Raw genomic sequence first — 18,844 nt, 5'->3', positions numbered from 1 at the left:
CTGAGTCAGTACATCTGGCTGTGGAAGTTATGCTTATGGCAACAGTATGTTTTAAAGTGAATACTGGCATCATGTATGTTAGAGCAACATGTTAAGAAAATCCAGCTTCCAGAGCTCACACTTCACGAGAACCTTGGAAATTAGCAATGGATTTTATTGTTAGCTTGATTGTATTTAGTGTTTTTTAATTTTGGAACTAGATAAAGCCATCAAATGAATCTAATTCTTTTGCCTTGCTAAAGAGTGGGTTAAGTGATTTTTCTGAGGTTGCTTATTTTCTGACCCTTAATAGACTATAAGAACCTACTTGAAACCCTAAAGGAACTTGTGTAAAACATACATGTTTCCATGTCCACTTATTGAATCAATTTATGCTTAGGGGACCCAGGAATTAATACTTTTAACAAAGCCCCTTGTTGATTATTATGCAGATACCTCATATTGGCATACATGTTCATTTGAGAACCATTGTATTTAAACCTTTATCACACATCTAAATACTAATTCATTTTAATCTAATATATTATTATTAATTTATAATATTTCAAAACATAGGTACAAAGCAGCACAAAATCTTCCATAGAAAAAAAGTACTTTAAAAGAAAAATTCATTGGTACTGGTTCCACAATTTTATTTTTGTTTTACAATCTCAGTGAGAAAGATCAGTGAGGTAGTTACTTCATCAACTATTGTTTTTTGAAATATAGTTAGTTTATAATGCTGTGTTAGTTTCAAGTGTACAGCAAAGCGATTCAGTTATACATGCGTATGTATATATTTTTTCAGCGTCTCTTCCATTGTAGGTGATTGCAAGATACTGAATATAGTTCCCTGGGCTATACAGCATGTCCTTGTTTACGTGTTTTATGTATAGTAGTGTATATATGTTAATCTCAAACTCCTCATTCCTGCCCTGCCCCCCACTATTCCCTTTGGTAAACATAAATTTATTTTTCTGTGTCTGTATCAACTTTTTAAAGTAAGGAAAAAAGTAGTATTTTCAAAGTATGCCTAAAAGAATAGGGACACAGGAGGTTTTTTAGAGGGGATAGCATTCTCACAAATGAGATGTATGGATAAATAAAATAAGAGTCAAGTGAGAAATCATGGTTTCCAGAGACTCGTGTTAGGGAAAGGAGGTTGACTACAAAAGGACACAAGGGAGCTTTTTGCATTGAGGAAATGCTGTGTATCTGTATCCTGATTATGTGACTAAATATAATTGTCAAAACTTACTGAACAACAGATCTAAAACAATGACTCTTACTATATGTAAATTATATCCCCATAAATTTGAAATTGTTTTTTTAAAAAGTAAACCTTGAAGAGATTCTGGGAGTGATTATTTTTTCAAATTATCAGTTGCATCTTGAAATACTTGGGTGAATTCTTGTTCTTTAAAAGCTAACATTTTTCTATTAATGTGTGGTGATTAAGGTAACATTAAAATAACATCATAATTCCTTTTTCTTTAATATTTCTCATCAAAGTTTTCTCTTTTTTTTTTTTTTGGTAGGGTCCACATATAGCTTCAGTTACATTAGCTGCTTATGAGTGCAATTCAGTTAATTTCCCTGAACCACCTTATCCTGATCAGATTATTTGCCCAGATGAAGAGGGCACTGAAGGAACCATTTCTTTATGGAGCATCATCTCAAAAGTTAGGATTGAGGCCTGCATGTGGGTAAGATGTCCATTTTCATGCTTACCTAAAATTAACCTCACTGTCTTGATTCTTTGTACCTTGTTGAAATTGAATCCAAACATATACCAAGTCAGTAAATAATTGATAAAGTCACCAACTACCTAACTTCCATGGAAAAGAAATCTCTAGAGCTTCTCTTTGTGAATAACATGCAGAAGGAAGGCAGGAGACTATAGGTACCACCAGGTATTGATGCCAAGGAGTCAATAGCAGGGAAAAGGAATATAAATGATGCAAATATATTACTTTGTAAAGTTTTACTGATGTTTATAAAATATGATAATCACATAGCAAATGGTTATATATCAATCCAAACTTGGTAAGTATTATATGTCTCTCTCTTAGATTTAAATACTCTGTGTTTAGTTTTAGAAGATTAGTTTCATTTTCTGAGTTGTTGTAATACTAAAGTAAGGTCAGAAATTTCTTAATAAACTAAGCTTTACTGTATTTGAGGTGAGATCAAACTATATGATGATTTACTTTCAGTAGTATCAATTATTCTTTTTATGGCTTGGTTAATATATTTTGGGAAATTTTGAACTATGTGATCAATGATAAATGTATTTTAATCTGTATATCTACACAAAGCATTTTTTTATATGCCTAAATTCATTCAGGTGTCTATCACTGAGGAATAGCTCAGTTGCTAAAGACTTCCTATTACCATTTGAATTACTTTTTAATTTATTATTTGGAATTATTAAGTTTTATGTTCCCTAGGACTTTTTCCCTCTAACAATTTCTTACAAAATAGGAAATGTGAAACACTTCTCTTAAATGCCTTAAAGTGAAGATGAATACAGTGCCCACAGGAGAGGCAGTTTGAAACATTCAAATGTTAGAGGTTATGTTGTGCTTTAAAAGAATTAAAAGGGAAATGCCATATATTGAATTTGTTGAATATGAAAAACAGGAAAAATTGTCATATTTCCTGTTACTGTCTTAAAAATACTGGAAACAGATTCATTGTACTAGTTGCATATGTTTTATAAATTTCATCACATTACTCCTTTGATAAAAAGCTGTTAATAAAATAACTAGTTACTCGGAACATGCTAGAAAGGGGGTATGTATATAAACTTCAGTTTTCTGTTTTTCTTTTGTTCTTTCAAAATGGTTTACGTGGCTCAATTAACACTAACGCCAACAAAGACATTTTCATCCCAGCTGGCAGTGATAACTGCCTCTTCCAAATTCCCATGGTGTGTATTATCTGAAGCGCTTATTTGGCCTGGCTCCATGCATGCCTCAAATTATTTAAATTGGCTGGTGTAGTGGCTTACTTCCCCAAATAAATTTTTAGTTTCTCAAAAAAATTCAGACTGTACCTTAAATTGAATGTATTACCCTCACAACAGTCAGCATTAGGCTTGGCTTGTAGTATTACAAGAATGTCAAAAAAACGCTGATTAATTGTCTGTTTGTCTGTTCTTCATATTCCCTTCTTTGAAGCTGTCTTTTGTGACAATAAATGTAGCACATATCAAGTTGTGTTTAAATTGGTTCCTGTTGTTTTCACCATTTTAAGGACAGTCCTTTTAACAAAAGGTGCTGGGAAAACTGCATATGGTTACTGTTGTTTAGTCCCTTACCTCGTGTCCGATTCTTTGTAACCTCTGCACTGAATACAGAGGTTATGTGTATGGACAGAGGCTCCTCTGTCCATGGGATTTCCAAGCAAGAATACTGGAATGGGTTGCCATTTCCTTCTCCAGGGGATCTTCCCGGGATCAAACCCATATCTCCTACGTTGGCAGGCGGATTCTTTACTACTGAGGCACCAGGGAATCCCAGGGAAAACTGAATATCCACTTGCAAAAGAGAAAGATTGGGTCCTTACCTTATACCATATGTAAAAATTAACTCAAAATTCATCAAAGACCTAAACTTGAGTTCAAACTCTAAGATGCTTAGAAGAAAATACAGAGACAAATGTGCATAATGATTGGCAGTGGTTTCTTAAATAAGACACTGAAAGTAGAGGCCACAAAAGAAAGAAAATACATAAATTGAACTTTGCTAAAATTAAACCTCTTGTACATCAAAGGATACAGTATCAAGAGAGTGAAAAGAGAACCCACAAAAAGGAAGAAAATGTTTATAAGTCATATATCAGATAAGGATTTAATATTCAGGATGTTTAAAGAACTACGCAACTCAACAATAAAAAGACTAACAACCCAATTAAAAAGTGGGCAAAGGACTTGAATAAACACTTCTCCAAGGAAAAGACACAAATGGCGAGTAAGTACACAAATTCTCAACATCAGTAGTTGTTGGGGAAGTACAAATCCAGCCATAAGGGAATACCTATTAGGATGGCTATTATTCTTTTAAAAAGAGTAATGAGTATTGGTGAAGATGTGGGGAAACTGGAAAACTCCTAGGTTGCTGGTGGGAATGTAAAATGATTCAGCTGCTGTGAAAAAGAGTTTGGTAGTTTCTCAAAAATGTAAACATAGAATTACTCTGTGACCTTCTTCTAATGTAAATACCCAAAAGAACTGAAAACCAGGACTCAAATATAAGTATAGAAACTTCCAGTTCACTGTTAAGCAACATTATTCATATTATCAGAAAGGAGGAAATAACCCCAAGTACCCTCAATAGATGAATGGATAAACAAAGTGTAGTATATACACAGAATATTACTCAGACATAAAAAGCAATGAGGTTTTTATACATGCTACAATGTAGATGAACCTTGAAAACATGGTAAATAAAATAATCTAGACATAGAAAGATACTGTATGATTCCACTTAAATCAACTATCAAGATAATTCAGATTTGTTAATAAAGACAAAAAATAGATTTGGAGGGACTTCATTTGTGGTCCAGCGGTTAAGAATCCACCTGCCAATGCAAGGGATGTGGATTTGATCCCTGGCCTAGGAAGACCCCACACGCCATGGAGCAACCTAAGCCGACGTGCGGCAACAACTTAGCACGTGTGCTGCGACTGCTGAAGCCCACGCGCCTGGATCCGTGCCCTTAGATGAGAGAGACTGCTGCAACAGAGAGTAAGCTCTGCTTGCTGCAGCTAGAGAAGGCCCGTGCACAGCAACGAAGACCCAGCGTAGCCAAAAATTAAATACCTATTAATAATTAGTTAATTTAAAAATAAGCTCCGTGAAGCGGTAGTTTTTTTTTTTTTTTTTTTTTTTTAAGTAGATTTGAGATTACCAGCATTGTGGGGAATGAGAAGTTAATGCTTAATGGGGTAACAGTTTCCATTTGGGTGAAGAAAAATACTGGAAATATTTTATCCTTTCATAAAATTGATCTCATTTGTGTTCACATCCATATTTTTTGTCTCATTATAAATATAGTAAATCAGTAAAATCCTTGAAATATGTACTTCCAGTTATAAAAATCAGTGTTAACCTCAGTTTAAGTCTGTTCATATAGGTCTTTGGAGCCCATTAAAATGAATTGTTTGGTGTTGCTGATCAGTGGGTTACCTTTTTTCAGTTTGTATCTTTCTGATACTTCACAATTTGTCTGTATCACTAGTGTTCAGTTCAGTTCAGTTGCTCAGTTGTGTCCGATTCTTTACGATCCCTGTCCATCATCAACTCCAGGAGCTTGCTCAAACGCATGTCCATTGATTTGGTGATGCCATACAACCATCTCATTCTCTGTCATCCCCTTCTCCTCCCACCTTCAATCTTCCTGAACATCAGGGTCTTTTCTTTGCATCAGGTGGACAAAGGATTGGAGTTTCAGCTTCAGCATCAGTCCTTCCAAAAAATATTCAGGACTGATTTCCTTTAGGATGGAATGGTTGGATCTCCTTGTAGTCCAAGGAACTTGCAAGAGTCTTCTCCAACACCACAGTTCAAAAGCATCAATTCTTTGGCTCTTGCTTTCTTTATAGTCCAGCTCTCACATCCATACATGACTACTGGAAAAGCCATAGCTTTGACTAGACGAATCTTTGTTGGCAAAGCAATGTCTCTGCTTTTTAATATGCTGTCTAAGTTGGTCATAACTTTCCTTCCAAGGAGCAAGCATCTTTTAATTTCATGGCTGCAGTCACCATCTGCAGTGATTTTTGAGCCCCCAAAATAAAGTCTGTCACAGTTTCCATTCTTTCCCCATCTATTTCCCTTGAAGTGATGGGACCAGATGCCATGATCTTCTTTTTCTGAATGTTGAGTTTTAAGCCAACTTTTTCACTTTCCTCTTTCACTTTCATCAAGAGGCTCTTTAGTTCTTCTTTGCTTTCTGCCATAAGGGTGGTGTCATCTGCATATCTGAGGTTATTGATGTTTCTTTGATTGCAGATTGTGCTTCATCCAGTCCAGCATTTTGCATGATGTACTCTGCATATAAGTTCAATAAGCAGGGTGACAGTATGTATACAGCCTTGACGAACTCCTTTCCCGATTTGGAACCAGTCTGTTGTTCCATGTCCAGTTCTAACTGTTGCTTCTTGACCTGCGTACAGATTTCTCAGGAAGCAGGTCAGGTGGTCTGGTATTCTTGTCTCTCTAAGAATTTTCCACAGTTTATTGTGATCCACATGGTCAAAGGCTTTGGCATAGTCAATAAAGTAGAAGTAGTTTTCTGCAACTCTCGTGCTTTTCTGATGATCCAACTGATGTTGGCAATTGGATCTCTGGTTCCTCTGCCTTTTCTAAATCAAGCTTGAACATTTGGAAGTTCACGGTTCACATACTGTTGAAGCCTGGCTTGGAGAATTTTGAACATTACTTTACTAGCGTGTGAGATGAGTGCAGTTGTGCGGTAGTTTGAGCATTCTTTGGCATTGCCTTTCTCTGGGATTGGAATGAAAACTGACCTTTACCAGTCCTGTGGCCACTGCTGAGTTTTCCAAATTTGCTGGCATATTCAGTGCAACACTTTTCACAGCATCAATTTTTAGGATTTGAAATAGCTTAACTGGAGTTCCATCACCTCCATTAGCTTTGTTCATAGTGATGCTTCCTAAGACCCACTTGACTTCACATTCCAGGATGACTGAGTCTAGGTCAGTGATCACACCATCGTGATTATCTGGGTTGTGAAGATCTTTTCTGTATAGTTCTTCTGTGTATTTTTGTCACCTCTTCTTAATATCTTCTACTTCTGTTAGGTCCATACCGTTTCTGTCCTTTATTGTGCCCATCTTTGCATGAAATGTTCCCTTGGTATCTCTAATTTTCTTGAAGAGATCTCTAGTCTTTCCCATTCTATTGTTTTCCTCTGTTTTTTGGCATTGATCACTGAGGAAGGCTTTTTTTCCTTGCTGTTCTTTGGAACTCTGCATTCAAATGGGTATATCTTTCCTTTACTCCTTTGCCTTTCCTTCTCTTCTTTTCACAGCTATTTGTAAGGCCTCCTCAGACAACCATTTTGCTTTTTTGCATTTTTTTTTCTTGGGGATGATCTTGATCACTGCCTCCTTGATCAAACCTCTCTCTGTAGTTCTTCAAGCACTCAGTCTATCAGATCTAATCCCTTGAATCTATTTGTCACTTCGCCTGTATAATCATAAAGGATTTGATTTAGGTCATACCTGAATGGTCTAGTGGCTTTCCATACTTTCTTCAATTTAAGTCTGAATTTGGCAATAAGGAGTTCATGATCTGAGCCATAGTCAGCTCCCGGTCTTGTTTTTGCTGATTGTATAGAGCATCTCCATCTTTGGCTGCAAAGAATATAATTAGTCAAACTGATTTCAGTATTCACCATCTGGTGATGTCCATGTGTAGAGTCTTCTCTTGTGTTTTTGGAAGAGGGTGTTTGCTAGGACCAGTGCATTCTTTTGGCAAAAGTCTATTAGCCTTTGCCCTGCTTCATTCTGTACTCCTTGGCCAAATTTGCCTGTTACTCCAGGTATTTCTTGACTTTCTACTTTTGCATTCCAGTCCCCTATAATGAAAAGGACATCTTTTTGGGGTGTTAGTTCTAGAAAGTCTTGTAGGTCTTCATAGAACCATTCAGCTTCAGCTTCTTCAGCGTTACTGGTCAGGGCATAGACTTGGATTACTGTGATATTGAATGGTTTGCCTTGGAAACAAACAGAGATCATTCTGTCATCTTTGAGATTGCATCCAAGTACTGCATTTTGGACTCTTTTATTGACTATGATAGCTATTCCATTTCTTCTAAGGGATTCTTGCCCCCAGTAGTAGATATAATGGTCATCTGAGTTAAATTCACCCATTCTGTGCAATGCTTCATAAATTTTCTTTTCATTTATTATTTCAAATTCCATTAATAGTTATTAAGCTTCCAAGTATTGGAAATTCACAGTGAGTGAAACAACATGGAGCTTTATATTCTAATAAGGGAAATAGTTATGGGAAAATGTATATATATGTATTGTGGGAAAATTATATAAGTATTTAAACTAATTGTGATAAGTGCTATGAGGGAGAAATCTATTGCATAATACAAAGATATTTTCCTAGTCTGTGATTCAGGGGAAATTTCCATGAAGCAGCAATGTTTCAATGAATATGTAAAGATATGCTCAGTCTCTCAGTCATACGACTGGCCTGTTACCTCACTTTACTCCTTTAAGATAATAAGGTATAAAGTGAGGAGGTGTAAACTAATTTATTAGTTAATTCATGGTTTTGTTTTTTTTTTCCTATTGTGGTAAAATATATATAACAGGTTATGTACACAATTTATTGGCATTAAGTACACTCACAGTGTTGTGTAACCATCATCAATATCTACTTCCAGAATTTTTTTGTCATCCCCAAACAGAAACTCTGCACCCATTAAACAATAACTCCTCGTTCCCTACTCTCCCCAGCCCCTGGTAATTTTGAACTTTCTGCCTCTGTGAAATTGCCTATTCTTGATACCCCATATAAATGAAATCACACAGTATCTGTCCATGTCTGGCTTACATCACTTAGCGTAATGTTTTCAAGTTTCCTCTGTGTTGGAGCATATATCAGAACTTCATTCCTTCCTGAACTCATTTTAAAACTGACCTCAAGGGAAACTGGAAGCACATTTTCTCTCTCTTTTTGTTTGTAAAACAATCTGATAATTTTACTAGAATTGGTATAATTTTTTTAAACATTGCTCTAAAAACCTTAAATTTCTCAATGGTTCCAAGTTACCCTCCAAACTTTGGCTTTTAACCTCTGTTTCATGTTTGTAGTAGTTAGAATATTTAACGGAAAAAAGACTTTGTTTTTTAAGATTATTAACATACTGATAATACCAAACTACTATAACTTCTGAGTAGTCAGCATATATAAAATTTTCTACTCCTGGATTTTTAGCATTAAACTTATAATTCCTAACACAGAAAAGCAAGATGCTTGTAATTTACTTGTGATTCCACTTGACAAAATTTTTGAAAGTATAAAAATTCAGGACTTTTCTCCTCCTAAAAATCTTTTCATAAAATTGACACTCTGGGAAGTTATTGTGTTTCTCTGTTGGTTTTGCATATTTTGTGCACATTAAACTCTCCTCCAATTCAAGAAACAGGAACTTCAAGATAATAAATTGATATATAGTCAACAATTTTTAGAAGATTTTCTGAATTATTGCTTGACTAAATACCACTTGTCTTTCTTTTGCAATAAGGAAGCCAGTCATTTCTTCCCCTTAATTAAACTTAGGCTGACAGTTTATAGTGTTCCACAGTTTATTTAGTTTTGTTTTTTTTTATGTTGACTTCGCAAGAATTATAACATTGTTTTGTAAGAATCATGAAATTATGGGACTTCAGTATCCAACTTCTGTGTTTAGAATATAATGTGTCTTGAGGGGACCTGTCTGGAAGACTATATTTCCTTTTTACTTACATGCATAAAAAGTAGAATACTAGCTCCTGATCACCATCTCCTTGCTAATATGGGAAAACATGAACAGAATTATTAAAATGTAACAATGAAAATGATCAACTAAGTATAGAATAGTTTGTAGGTCTTGATTTCATTTCAGTTCATTATTACTTCCTTTTAACTTTAAGAAAATTTGTTGTGAGTTTGAATGATATGATTGTTTTCAGAACTGTTGAACATTTGAGAAGAGGAGAAGTTCATGTTTTGAATAAAATGTTGCAATTAACTTTTCTTCTTACTTTTTGTCATAAAAAAATTTAAGTACAGGAAGTTATATAATTAATTCAATATACTATTACCCAGCTTTCACTAATGGCTACCCAGCTTTCACTAGTCAGCTTTCACTTGTGGCTAATACTGTTTTATCTAGACCCTTCCTCACTCAACTCACAATTATCTTGAAGCATACCCCAGGTAACATAGCATATTTTATCTGTAAATATCAACCTTAGGACTTAAAAAACATTGTCACACCTAAGAGAATTTACAAATAGCCTCTTTAAATCTGTTACCCAATTACAGTTCAATTTTTTTTATTATTTATTTCATTTTCTTTTCAATATCTTTGGATTGGTTGATGAAACTGGATTGTTTGTCAAGTATAGTTTTCCATGGTCTGAATTTTACTGTTTGTATTCCAGTTGGTGTTATTTAAATATATTTCTCTCTTTCCTGTGAATTGATTGCTGGATTGAGAAGCTTGGGGGAAAATTATTTTTTTACAAGAATATACTTTATGGTCTAGTGTATTCTGTACATAGTGCAATAATGTCTGGCTGTCTATCTGTTTATATTAACACCATTATTATATAAGTCCATTATTTTACTGGGGTTTATAAAATGGGGGCATTCCAATTGCATCATTTTTTCTTTGGTTAATGACTGGAATACTTTTGTAAAGAGAAACTTCTCCTTATCATCAATTTGGTTACCCTGAGTTATCTTCCATATAAATAAGACAGGATAAATAATTGACTGTTTCTCTTTATTTACCAGTTTTTAAAATAATTAATTCTCTAATATCCTCGAGAGGAGGCAAAGTTAACTTTTCTTGTTTCAAAGAATATGATTTATGCTTTCTCCCAGGACCTTTCTCTGTGTATGTCTCTCCCCTTTCTCTGTTCTTTAACTAGATATTTAACTAGTCTTATTCTTTTGGCACTTCAGTATATTCTCTTGCTAACTCTTGGCTCACATGAAGATAATGCAGTTACACTTGGAGATGGTTGATTTTACACACTGGAGTATAGCACTGTGATCACGGGATGCTTGAATTTGGTAATGTTCCTTGAGGATTCTTATCAGGGCATTAGCAGGCAGAGCCATAGGACAGAGCAAACAAAAAGACCTAAAGTTGCTTCTGAAAACTACCGAAGCTTTTTCATTCACTATGATTCAGGGCAGAGAAGGGTGGCTCAAAGTTAAGAATTTTCCTGGGTACTATAGGTCTCTTGCATTATTATCTATCCTGTATTTAAGCCATTTAAGTTCAAACCAAGTTCCTGATTCTTTTACATTTGCTTACCTTTGTTTTCATCCTTATATCCTAAGATGATTGAAAAAAAAAAATTCTCTTCAAAAACAAGAATCCACAAAGTGACTGAAACATGAGTCACTCAATGTCCTGAGGAAATCAACATTTTTCCTGTGGTGAAAATTTATCCATCCTAATGTTGAGATTTCAGGGGGCTTCCTGACCACAGTTTGTTAACTCTGCACACACAAAAAAAATTTGTTATTGGGATTAAAGTAACATCCTAAATACAAGAAGATTTCCTAGAAAATACATATCTAAGAGCTATACTAGCGAGTGCTCATTAGCAAATCATTTGAAAAAGGTAGGAAGACTGACAAAAATAACTGTGTATGAATATATATTTATGTATAAATTTTTAAAAATAAGGGGTTATAACAAAACAATTTCAGATAAAACTAGAGGTTGCCAGTGAGGAGAGGGAAGAGGGGAAGGAGGGAGCAAGATAGCCATAGGGGATTAAGAGGTACAAACTATTGTGTATAAAATAAATAAGCTGCAAGAAAAATAGGCCATAGGGGGATGGCTGTGCCCAGGTTTATTGATAGTTGTGTGGTTGGTGTAAATGAGTGAGGCAGTAGGCCCAGTAGATTGGTTGATCCAGTGAATAGGATTAAGGACATGTTTGTCCTTTGGTGTTGTGGGTTCCCATTATATGTTTTGATACAAGTTGAAGTTTTCATTGTTGAAGGAGATGAGGCGGTTGTTTATTAGTCTGTTTGATGTGGGGAATAATAAGCTAGGAAATAGGACTATAAGAGTAATGAGGGGGAGGCCTAGGATTATAGGGGTAATGAAAGAGTCAAATAATAATAACTTTATAATAACTTTAAATATAATATAATCTATAAAAATTTTGAATCACTGTGTTATACACTTGAAACTAAATTTACAAATCAGCTATACTTCAAAAGTCTAGAAAACTGTGAGCTATTTCTAGAATTAATAAAATGAAAAGAGATGTAAAAATAAGAGCAGAGGATATAAGTAGAGATGCTGGAGAACTGACTAACATTAATTTACAATCTTCAGTGTACCCAGGATTGCCTGAGAATTCAGTGTATGCTATCTGGCCAGGCATTGTGTAGATCCGTATTAAGGTCAGGATTCAAACTCATGTCCTCCTGATCATGTAGCATGTCTTTTCGTTCCTAATATATACATCTTAACATGCTTTTGGTGATATTGAAATTTAAAGATTTAATCTGCTTCGCATCACTGTGTTGAGAAAATCTCATGTAAATGTTTTGTTTTTTTATGTAGGGTATCGGTACAGCAATTGGAGAGCTACCTCCATATTTCATGGCCAGGGCAGCTCGCCTCTCAGGTGCTGAACCAGATGATGAAGAGTATCAGGAATTTGAAGAAATGCTGGAACATGCAGAGACTGCACAAGTAAGATCAGTGGGGGGGAAATAGCTAGTTATCCCTTAAACAGGTTATGATTAAGGTAAAATTTTTAATAGTTTCTCCAAATAAGAAAACTGCCAGTGTAAAAAAAAAAAGATCATACAAGGTTTAGTGTAAAATATTTAGAAAAGCTGAATCATAAAAAATAATTATAGAGACTTGCCTGGTGGTCCAGTGGTTAAGACTCTGCCTTAAAAGGCAAGGGACGCAGGTTCAGTCCCTGGTAGGGGAGCTGAGATCTCACACGCTGAGGAAGGCCGCTAAGCCTGTGCACTGCAACTAGGAAAAGCCCGGTGCTGCAATGAAGACCTACCACAGCCAGAAAAAATGATTATAATCATGATCTTAGAGAAACAGAGAAAGAGTCAACAAGACAACTCAGACTAAACCAGGATAAATTCATGTAGCCAGTGAGGTTAAAGAGCTGAAACATTATGTGTCCGTTATGTGTTTATAAGTCTTACTGAGCAGACCACTGAATAAATAAGGGGGATAAATAGGTGGACCACTTGTGAGCCCAAAATAGTAGAACTGTCTAATTACTTGTTTGAAAAATAATAGTTTACCATGTTTAGAGGAAACTTAGTTCCCCAGTTAAGAAGGGAGAATTAAGATAAACTTACCCACTGTTGTGGGGGGAAAAGGCTGAGGCCTTTGACACCTGAGCAAAAACTATATATAGTTTTTTGATATATATATCAACCTGTATCTTAGTGTTACTAGGTTGGTGCGGATGTAATCGTGATTTTGGACCTTGAATTTTGAATCGTTATAACTAGGCTCAGACGCATCATTATTATTCAAAATAGGAACCATTACAATCAACACATTTTTGCCAATGAGAGAGAAGTTTGTTTATTCCTGTAGCATACAAGTCCATGCTTTGGGATTCAGCGAACTCCTGGAAAGCATTTCCTGCCTCCTGCTGGTTGTGGAAGCGTTTTCCTGCAGATGTTGTTGAAATACTTGAAGAAGCGGTAGTCAGTTACTGAGAGGTCAGGTGAATATAGCTGATGAGGCAAAACTTCTTAGCTGATTTTGTAGAAAACTGCAGATCTAGAAATGGTTTGTTGTTGTTGTTCAGTCACTAAATTGTGTCCAACTCTTTGTGATATCATGAATTGCAGCATACCAGGCTTCCCTGTCCTTCACTGTCTCCCTGAGTTTGCACAGACCTCGCATCCATTGAATCAGTGATGCCACCCAACCATCTCATCCTCTGTCACCCCCTTCTCTAGTTGTGGATATGTCTGGTGGTGAAAGTAAAGTCCAGTGATTTAAAGAACAGTATCTCATAGGAAGCTGGAATGTTAGGTCCATGAATCAAGGTAAACTGGATGTGGTTAAGCAGGAGATGATAAGAGTGAGCATTGACATTTTAGGAATCAGTAAACTAAAATGGGTGGGAATGGGCAAATTTAATTCAGATGACCATTTTATCTACTGCTGTGGGCAAGAATCCCTTAGAAGAAATAGAGCCCTCATAGTCAACAAGAGTCCAAAATGCAGTAGTTGGATGTAGTCTCAAAAACGACAGAATGATTCAGTTCGTTTCCAAGGCAAACCATTCAACATCACAGTAATCCAAGTCTATGCCCCAACCGCTAATGCTGAAGAAGCAGAACAGTTCTGTGAAGACCTACAAGACCTTCTAGAACTAACACTAAAAAAAAAGGTCCTTTTCATCATAGGGGACTGGAATGCCAAAGTAGAAAGCCAAGAGATCCTGGAGTAACAGGCAAGTTTGGCCTTGGAGTACAAAATGAAGCAGGGCAAAGGCTAACAGAAGTTTTCCAAAAGAATACACTGGTTGTAGAAATGGTTAACTTCCCTAATTTTACATGCTTAGAAGTAAGGCTGAAACCAGAACTCAGAATGGCAGCACCGCTAGTAAATTCCATTTACTGAAACAATGTCCATAGATGGTTGAGTATCCCCATTTGTGGTAACTGATACCTCTGTCCTTTGTGACACTAATTATTACATGTCATTTAACATATCAAAACCTTTTATCTGTATAAAATCAGCAAGTTGAAGTCAAATCATTTTTTCACTTGTATAGTTTCTTCAGTCTCTTCTCTCTACCAGTTTTTTGAAACTCTTCCAGCATCACTTTCCACTTGGTGACATAAATTAATTTATCAATTCTGTTTTTTTCTTGGGGTCATCACTCTGGATTCCTGCATGCTCCTACTCCAGTCTGTATTTGGTGGTGGTTTTTTTTTTTTATTTAAAAAACCCTCTGCACTATTATTTTTCTCCTGATTTAGATCCCTTATCTTCCCCTTTCTTGACTTTGCTGTTTAGTTGCTAAGTCTTGTCCAGCTCTTTTGGGACCTCACAGTCTGTACCAGGCTCCTCTGTCTGTGGGATTTCCCAGACAAGAATACTGGAGTGGGTTGCCATTTCCTTCTCCAGGGGATCTTCTCGACCCAGGGATCAAACCTGGGTCTCCTGCATTGCAGGAGAATTCTTTACCACCTGATCTACCAGGGAAGCCCAATGCCATGCTGAGCCCTCTCTGTGGTTAGTCTTTTTGGTTGTTTTGGTTTTTTTCTCTAGAAGCTATTAAATTCATTATCTGAGATAGGGGTCTGTCTTTTTTTTTTAATCAGAACTCGAGTTTTATTGTTCTTTTATTTTTTGGCTGTGTTGGGTGTTCATTGTTGTACACGGGCTTTCTCTAGTTGCAGTGAGCAGGGGCTACTCTCTAGTTTTGCACAGGCTTCTCGTTGCAGAGCACAGGCCGTAGGGCATGCAGGCTTCAGTAGTTGCAGCTCGGGCTCAGTTGCTGTGGTGCATGGGCTTTAGTTGCCCCGAGGCATGTGGAATCTTCCCAGACCAGGGATCAAAGCCATATCCCCTGCGTTGTCCTGCATACTCCAACCACCAGGCCTCTAGGGAAGTCTGAGATATGGTCTTTTTAAAATTTATTCTGCTGGGCACTCAGGAAACTTGTCAACTTAGTGTCCTCTAGTTTTGGAAAACTTTCTTGTATTTTTTTGTGTGTCAATTTGCCATGTTTGGTCTCTAGTCTTACTATCTGGAATTTATTATTTTGATAATCGTATCTATATCATATCTTTTTTATTTTTCTTTATAATTTTCCTCCTAATATTTATCTCATTTGACTTTGTATCCAATTTCTTCAACTCTTCTTCTATAATTTAATATTAAAATGTTTTCCCACTGTCATGTATTTATTTTGAAAAAACAGTTTGTATTATACTTCCCCCAAAATGGCTTATCTTTTTGAAGATATTTAGTTTCTTCAAGTTTTCAGTACTCTGGGCATTTTTTTTCCCCTTTGTCTGTTCTGTTTCCTGTTGGAAGCTTTCCCCAAAGCCTGGTGATCCTTCTTTTTCTATTTATATTATATATAAAAATAAAGCACATAAAGCTGAATGGGAACTTTGTATGTTGAGGCAAGGTACAGGAGTGGCCGGCCACCTGGTTTATTGGAACCTCTGTGTATCTGTTCCTATCCATCTTTCCTTTGGGATAGTTCAATTTTTCTAGTGATGGGTCTTCTGTTTTCTTGCTTAGGGATTATAAACCTTGCCCTTGACATTCTAAAGCTAAGCTGTGGAAGGCAGGTTAAAGATCCTCATTTACTGAGTAGACTTTCACTTAACCTGCTTTGTGGTAAGTCTGACAGTGCCTGCACAAATGTCCTGAGTCCAGAACCCTTGGTTTTCTTTGTTTAGAGACCATGGTTGATGTGTTCTTTAGGACTGGGGCAGGAAGTCGTCTCATAGTGCAAAGTACTATTTATACTGTCTCCTTGCTTTCAGCCCTGTCCTCATTTCTTCTGCAGTTCTGATGATGATCCATTGTGCAGTTCTGTAGTATTGATACAAATCACTTGGCTTCTTTTCCGTGTCTTTCACTGCAGGCTCTCAGATACAATATTTTCTTTCCATCTGCCCCTGTCTTAATTAATTAATGCTAGTTTCATCAAAGACAGAGCTCAGTGTTTCTGTTTGGGGTTATTATTGAGATAAAAGGTGTTCCAGTTATCTATTGCTGAGTATATAAACCACCCCAATATTTAGTGATTTGAAACAAGAATAGCTTATATTGCTCACAGCTGTGGAATTTGGGCAAAATAGCTTGACTGTCAGTTGAAGTATCTACTTCGAAGATGGTTTACGTATATAACTGGTAAGTTGATTCTGGCTGTTGGTTTGGAGTTCAGTGGGACTTTTGGTTTAGGACCTCAAGTTATTCTTCATGGGGCTTCTTGGATTTCCTCATGTCATGGCACCTGAGTTCTGGCAAGTGTTCTGAAAGATGCACATTTTCCTGTGACATAACCTTGGGAATCCTAGTCGCTTTGCCACCGTGTTGGCGCAAAGTAGATCACTAAAGCCAGCGCAGATTGAGAAAGGGAAATTAGACCCGCCTGTCCATTCGAGGCGTAAGCAAAGAATTTGCAGTTGTCTTTAATCTCCCCCAGGGGCAAAGGTCTTATGTGGTCATCTTGACATAAAAAGCTTACTGTACAACTCGAATTTCTCTAGGAGGGAGAATGAGGTGATAATTGATCTTGACATCATGCAATGTGAGCAATTGTAGAAAAGGAATTTAGACATGGTTCCTAGAAAGAGGGAAGTGATGAGCCTGTCGGATATTAAAAAGTTGTCTCTCCTGTGGCAGGAGGATATACTCATGTGAGAAACTGTAAAGCTTTGTCTTAGAATTAGCCAGTGAAAGCTTATTGAGGCCCACATTGGCTCAATTTTTTTTTCATATTGGCTCAAAATTCTTGTGAGTTTTAATTGTGTACAAATGGAATTGCTATTTCCAAAAAGAATGAGTTCCTTGTCTCACTCTATGTGATACCTTTCATGGATCCCTACATAGCAACTCCCTGCCTTGAGTAGAGCCTTAGCTGGATGAGGCATTTCATTCTTCACATTTTTTTGATACTTGGGTTGTAAATAATGCATTCTATAAATTTGTCAACTTCCAAAAACTCAGGTCTTCTAGAATTTGATGAAGTAAATCATGCTTCATCTTATTCATGTAATTTGAGCTCTTAAAGACTTTTGCATCTTGAAGACTCTAAATCTTTATCTACCATTAGCATAGTAATCTTTTTCCTTCATCGATTACGACCATAATTATTTTGATTACTTTTAGAATAGATCTTCTCTAATTCTTTGTTTTAAATTGTACACAACACTTCTGATGCTTATGAGGTTTAACTGTTTTTGTCCTATAAAGCCAATAATTACCATCACTGTTTTAGGGTAAACTCCTTAATTTCATACTTGCTTGTATTAAAAAATCAAGTAAACAAAATATATACCTCTGTTTCATGTTCTTTAGTGAGAAATTTGAGCAAGCTCCCAGAGATAAGGGAGGACAGAGGAGCCTGGCATCATGCAGTCCATGGGGTCACAAAGAGTCAGACACAACTTAGCGACTGAACAGCATCAGAAATTATATACTCTTCATGAACATTTTATTTAAAATTTATATCCCAAATTACAGTTAACATCTAGTTAACTACAGTTAACATCCCATATATAGCTAACATATATAAACTAGAAATAATAAGTAAAATAGTTTAATAAAAGTAACTCATCCCTAACAATTTTGTCATTTTCCCTATCAATTTTCTTTTGATTAATTTCATGAGAATCTATCTATAAGGCACTTGAATGAAGTGCCTCAAGACAACCATGATGCAGAAGATTTTTTACCCAATTTGAATAGGAAACACTCAGGAATCTCAGAGCCAATACTCAAACCAGTTTTCTGACTTTGAGATTAGTGCTTTGTTTACTGTAAGCCAATATAGCAACATTTTCATACAGGTTAAGGCAACAAGAAATGAAGAACTGATTAAAAAATTTTTTTCTTGCTACATTGGATTTTTCTTTTCTTTATTGTCTTTAATGCCTTTTTAAACAGTATCCATCCATTTTGTGACTTTTACTATAGATTTCAGTGTATAGGTATATCTGTCCCTACATACTTCTCCCCAGGTTAAGATAAGAGGTTTTATGAGGCTTTTCACTTTTAAAAAAATGCTTATTTGTTTGTTTATTTGTGGCTGTGCTGGGTCTGCATTGCTTCGCAGGTTTTTCTCTTGTTGTGTAAAGTGGGGTCTACTCTCGGGTTGTGGTAAAAAGCTTCTCATACCCGTGGCCTCTCTTGTTGCTGAGCACAGGCTCTAGGGTACAAGGGCTTCAGTAGTTGTGGCTCCTGGGCTCTTGAACACAGGCTCAGTACTTGTGGTGCATGGGCTTAGCTGCCCTGCAACGTGTGGGATCTTCCCAGATCAGGGATCAAACCCGTGTCTCCTACATTGGCAGGCGGAATCTTTAGCACTGAGCCAGGAGGGAGTCCCAACTTT

General features: G+C 36.3%; 1 protein-coding gene across 8 annotated transcripts in view; it reads left to right on the top strand.

The window, feature by feature from the left end:
* VMP1 (vacuole membrane protein 1) overlaps positions 1-18,844 on the top strand; it is a 126,064-nt gene that overhangs the window by 46,005 nt on the left and 61,215 nt on the right. For all 8 annotated transcript variants that reach the window (XM_086360582.1, XM_086360584.1, XM_086360583.1 and 5 more), the window contains 2 exons: positions 1,518-1,685; positions 12,331-12,462. In XM_086360582.1, the coding sequence (XP_086216708.1) occupies positions 1,518-1,685; positions 12,331-12,462 (300 nt within the window). The remainder of the gene's footprint in view (positions 1-1,517; positions 1,686-12,330; positions 12,463-18,844) is intronic.

Source organism: Bos grunniens, chromosome 19, assembly GCF_055505025.1.
Source record: "Bos grunniens cultivar Pamir isolate PY7600 chromosome 19, Bosgru_T2T1.0, whole genome shotgun sequence".
In the NCBI taxonomy this organism is placed as follows: domain Eukaryota; kingdom Metazoa; phylum Chordata; class Mammalia; order Artiodactyla; family Bovidae; genus Bos; species Bos grunniens.
The sequence above is the reverse complement of the archived record's forward strand: the minus strand, read 5'-3'. Positions and strand labels throughout refer to the sequence as shown.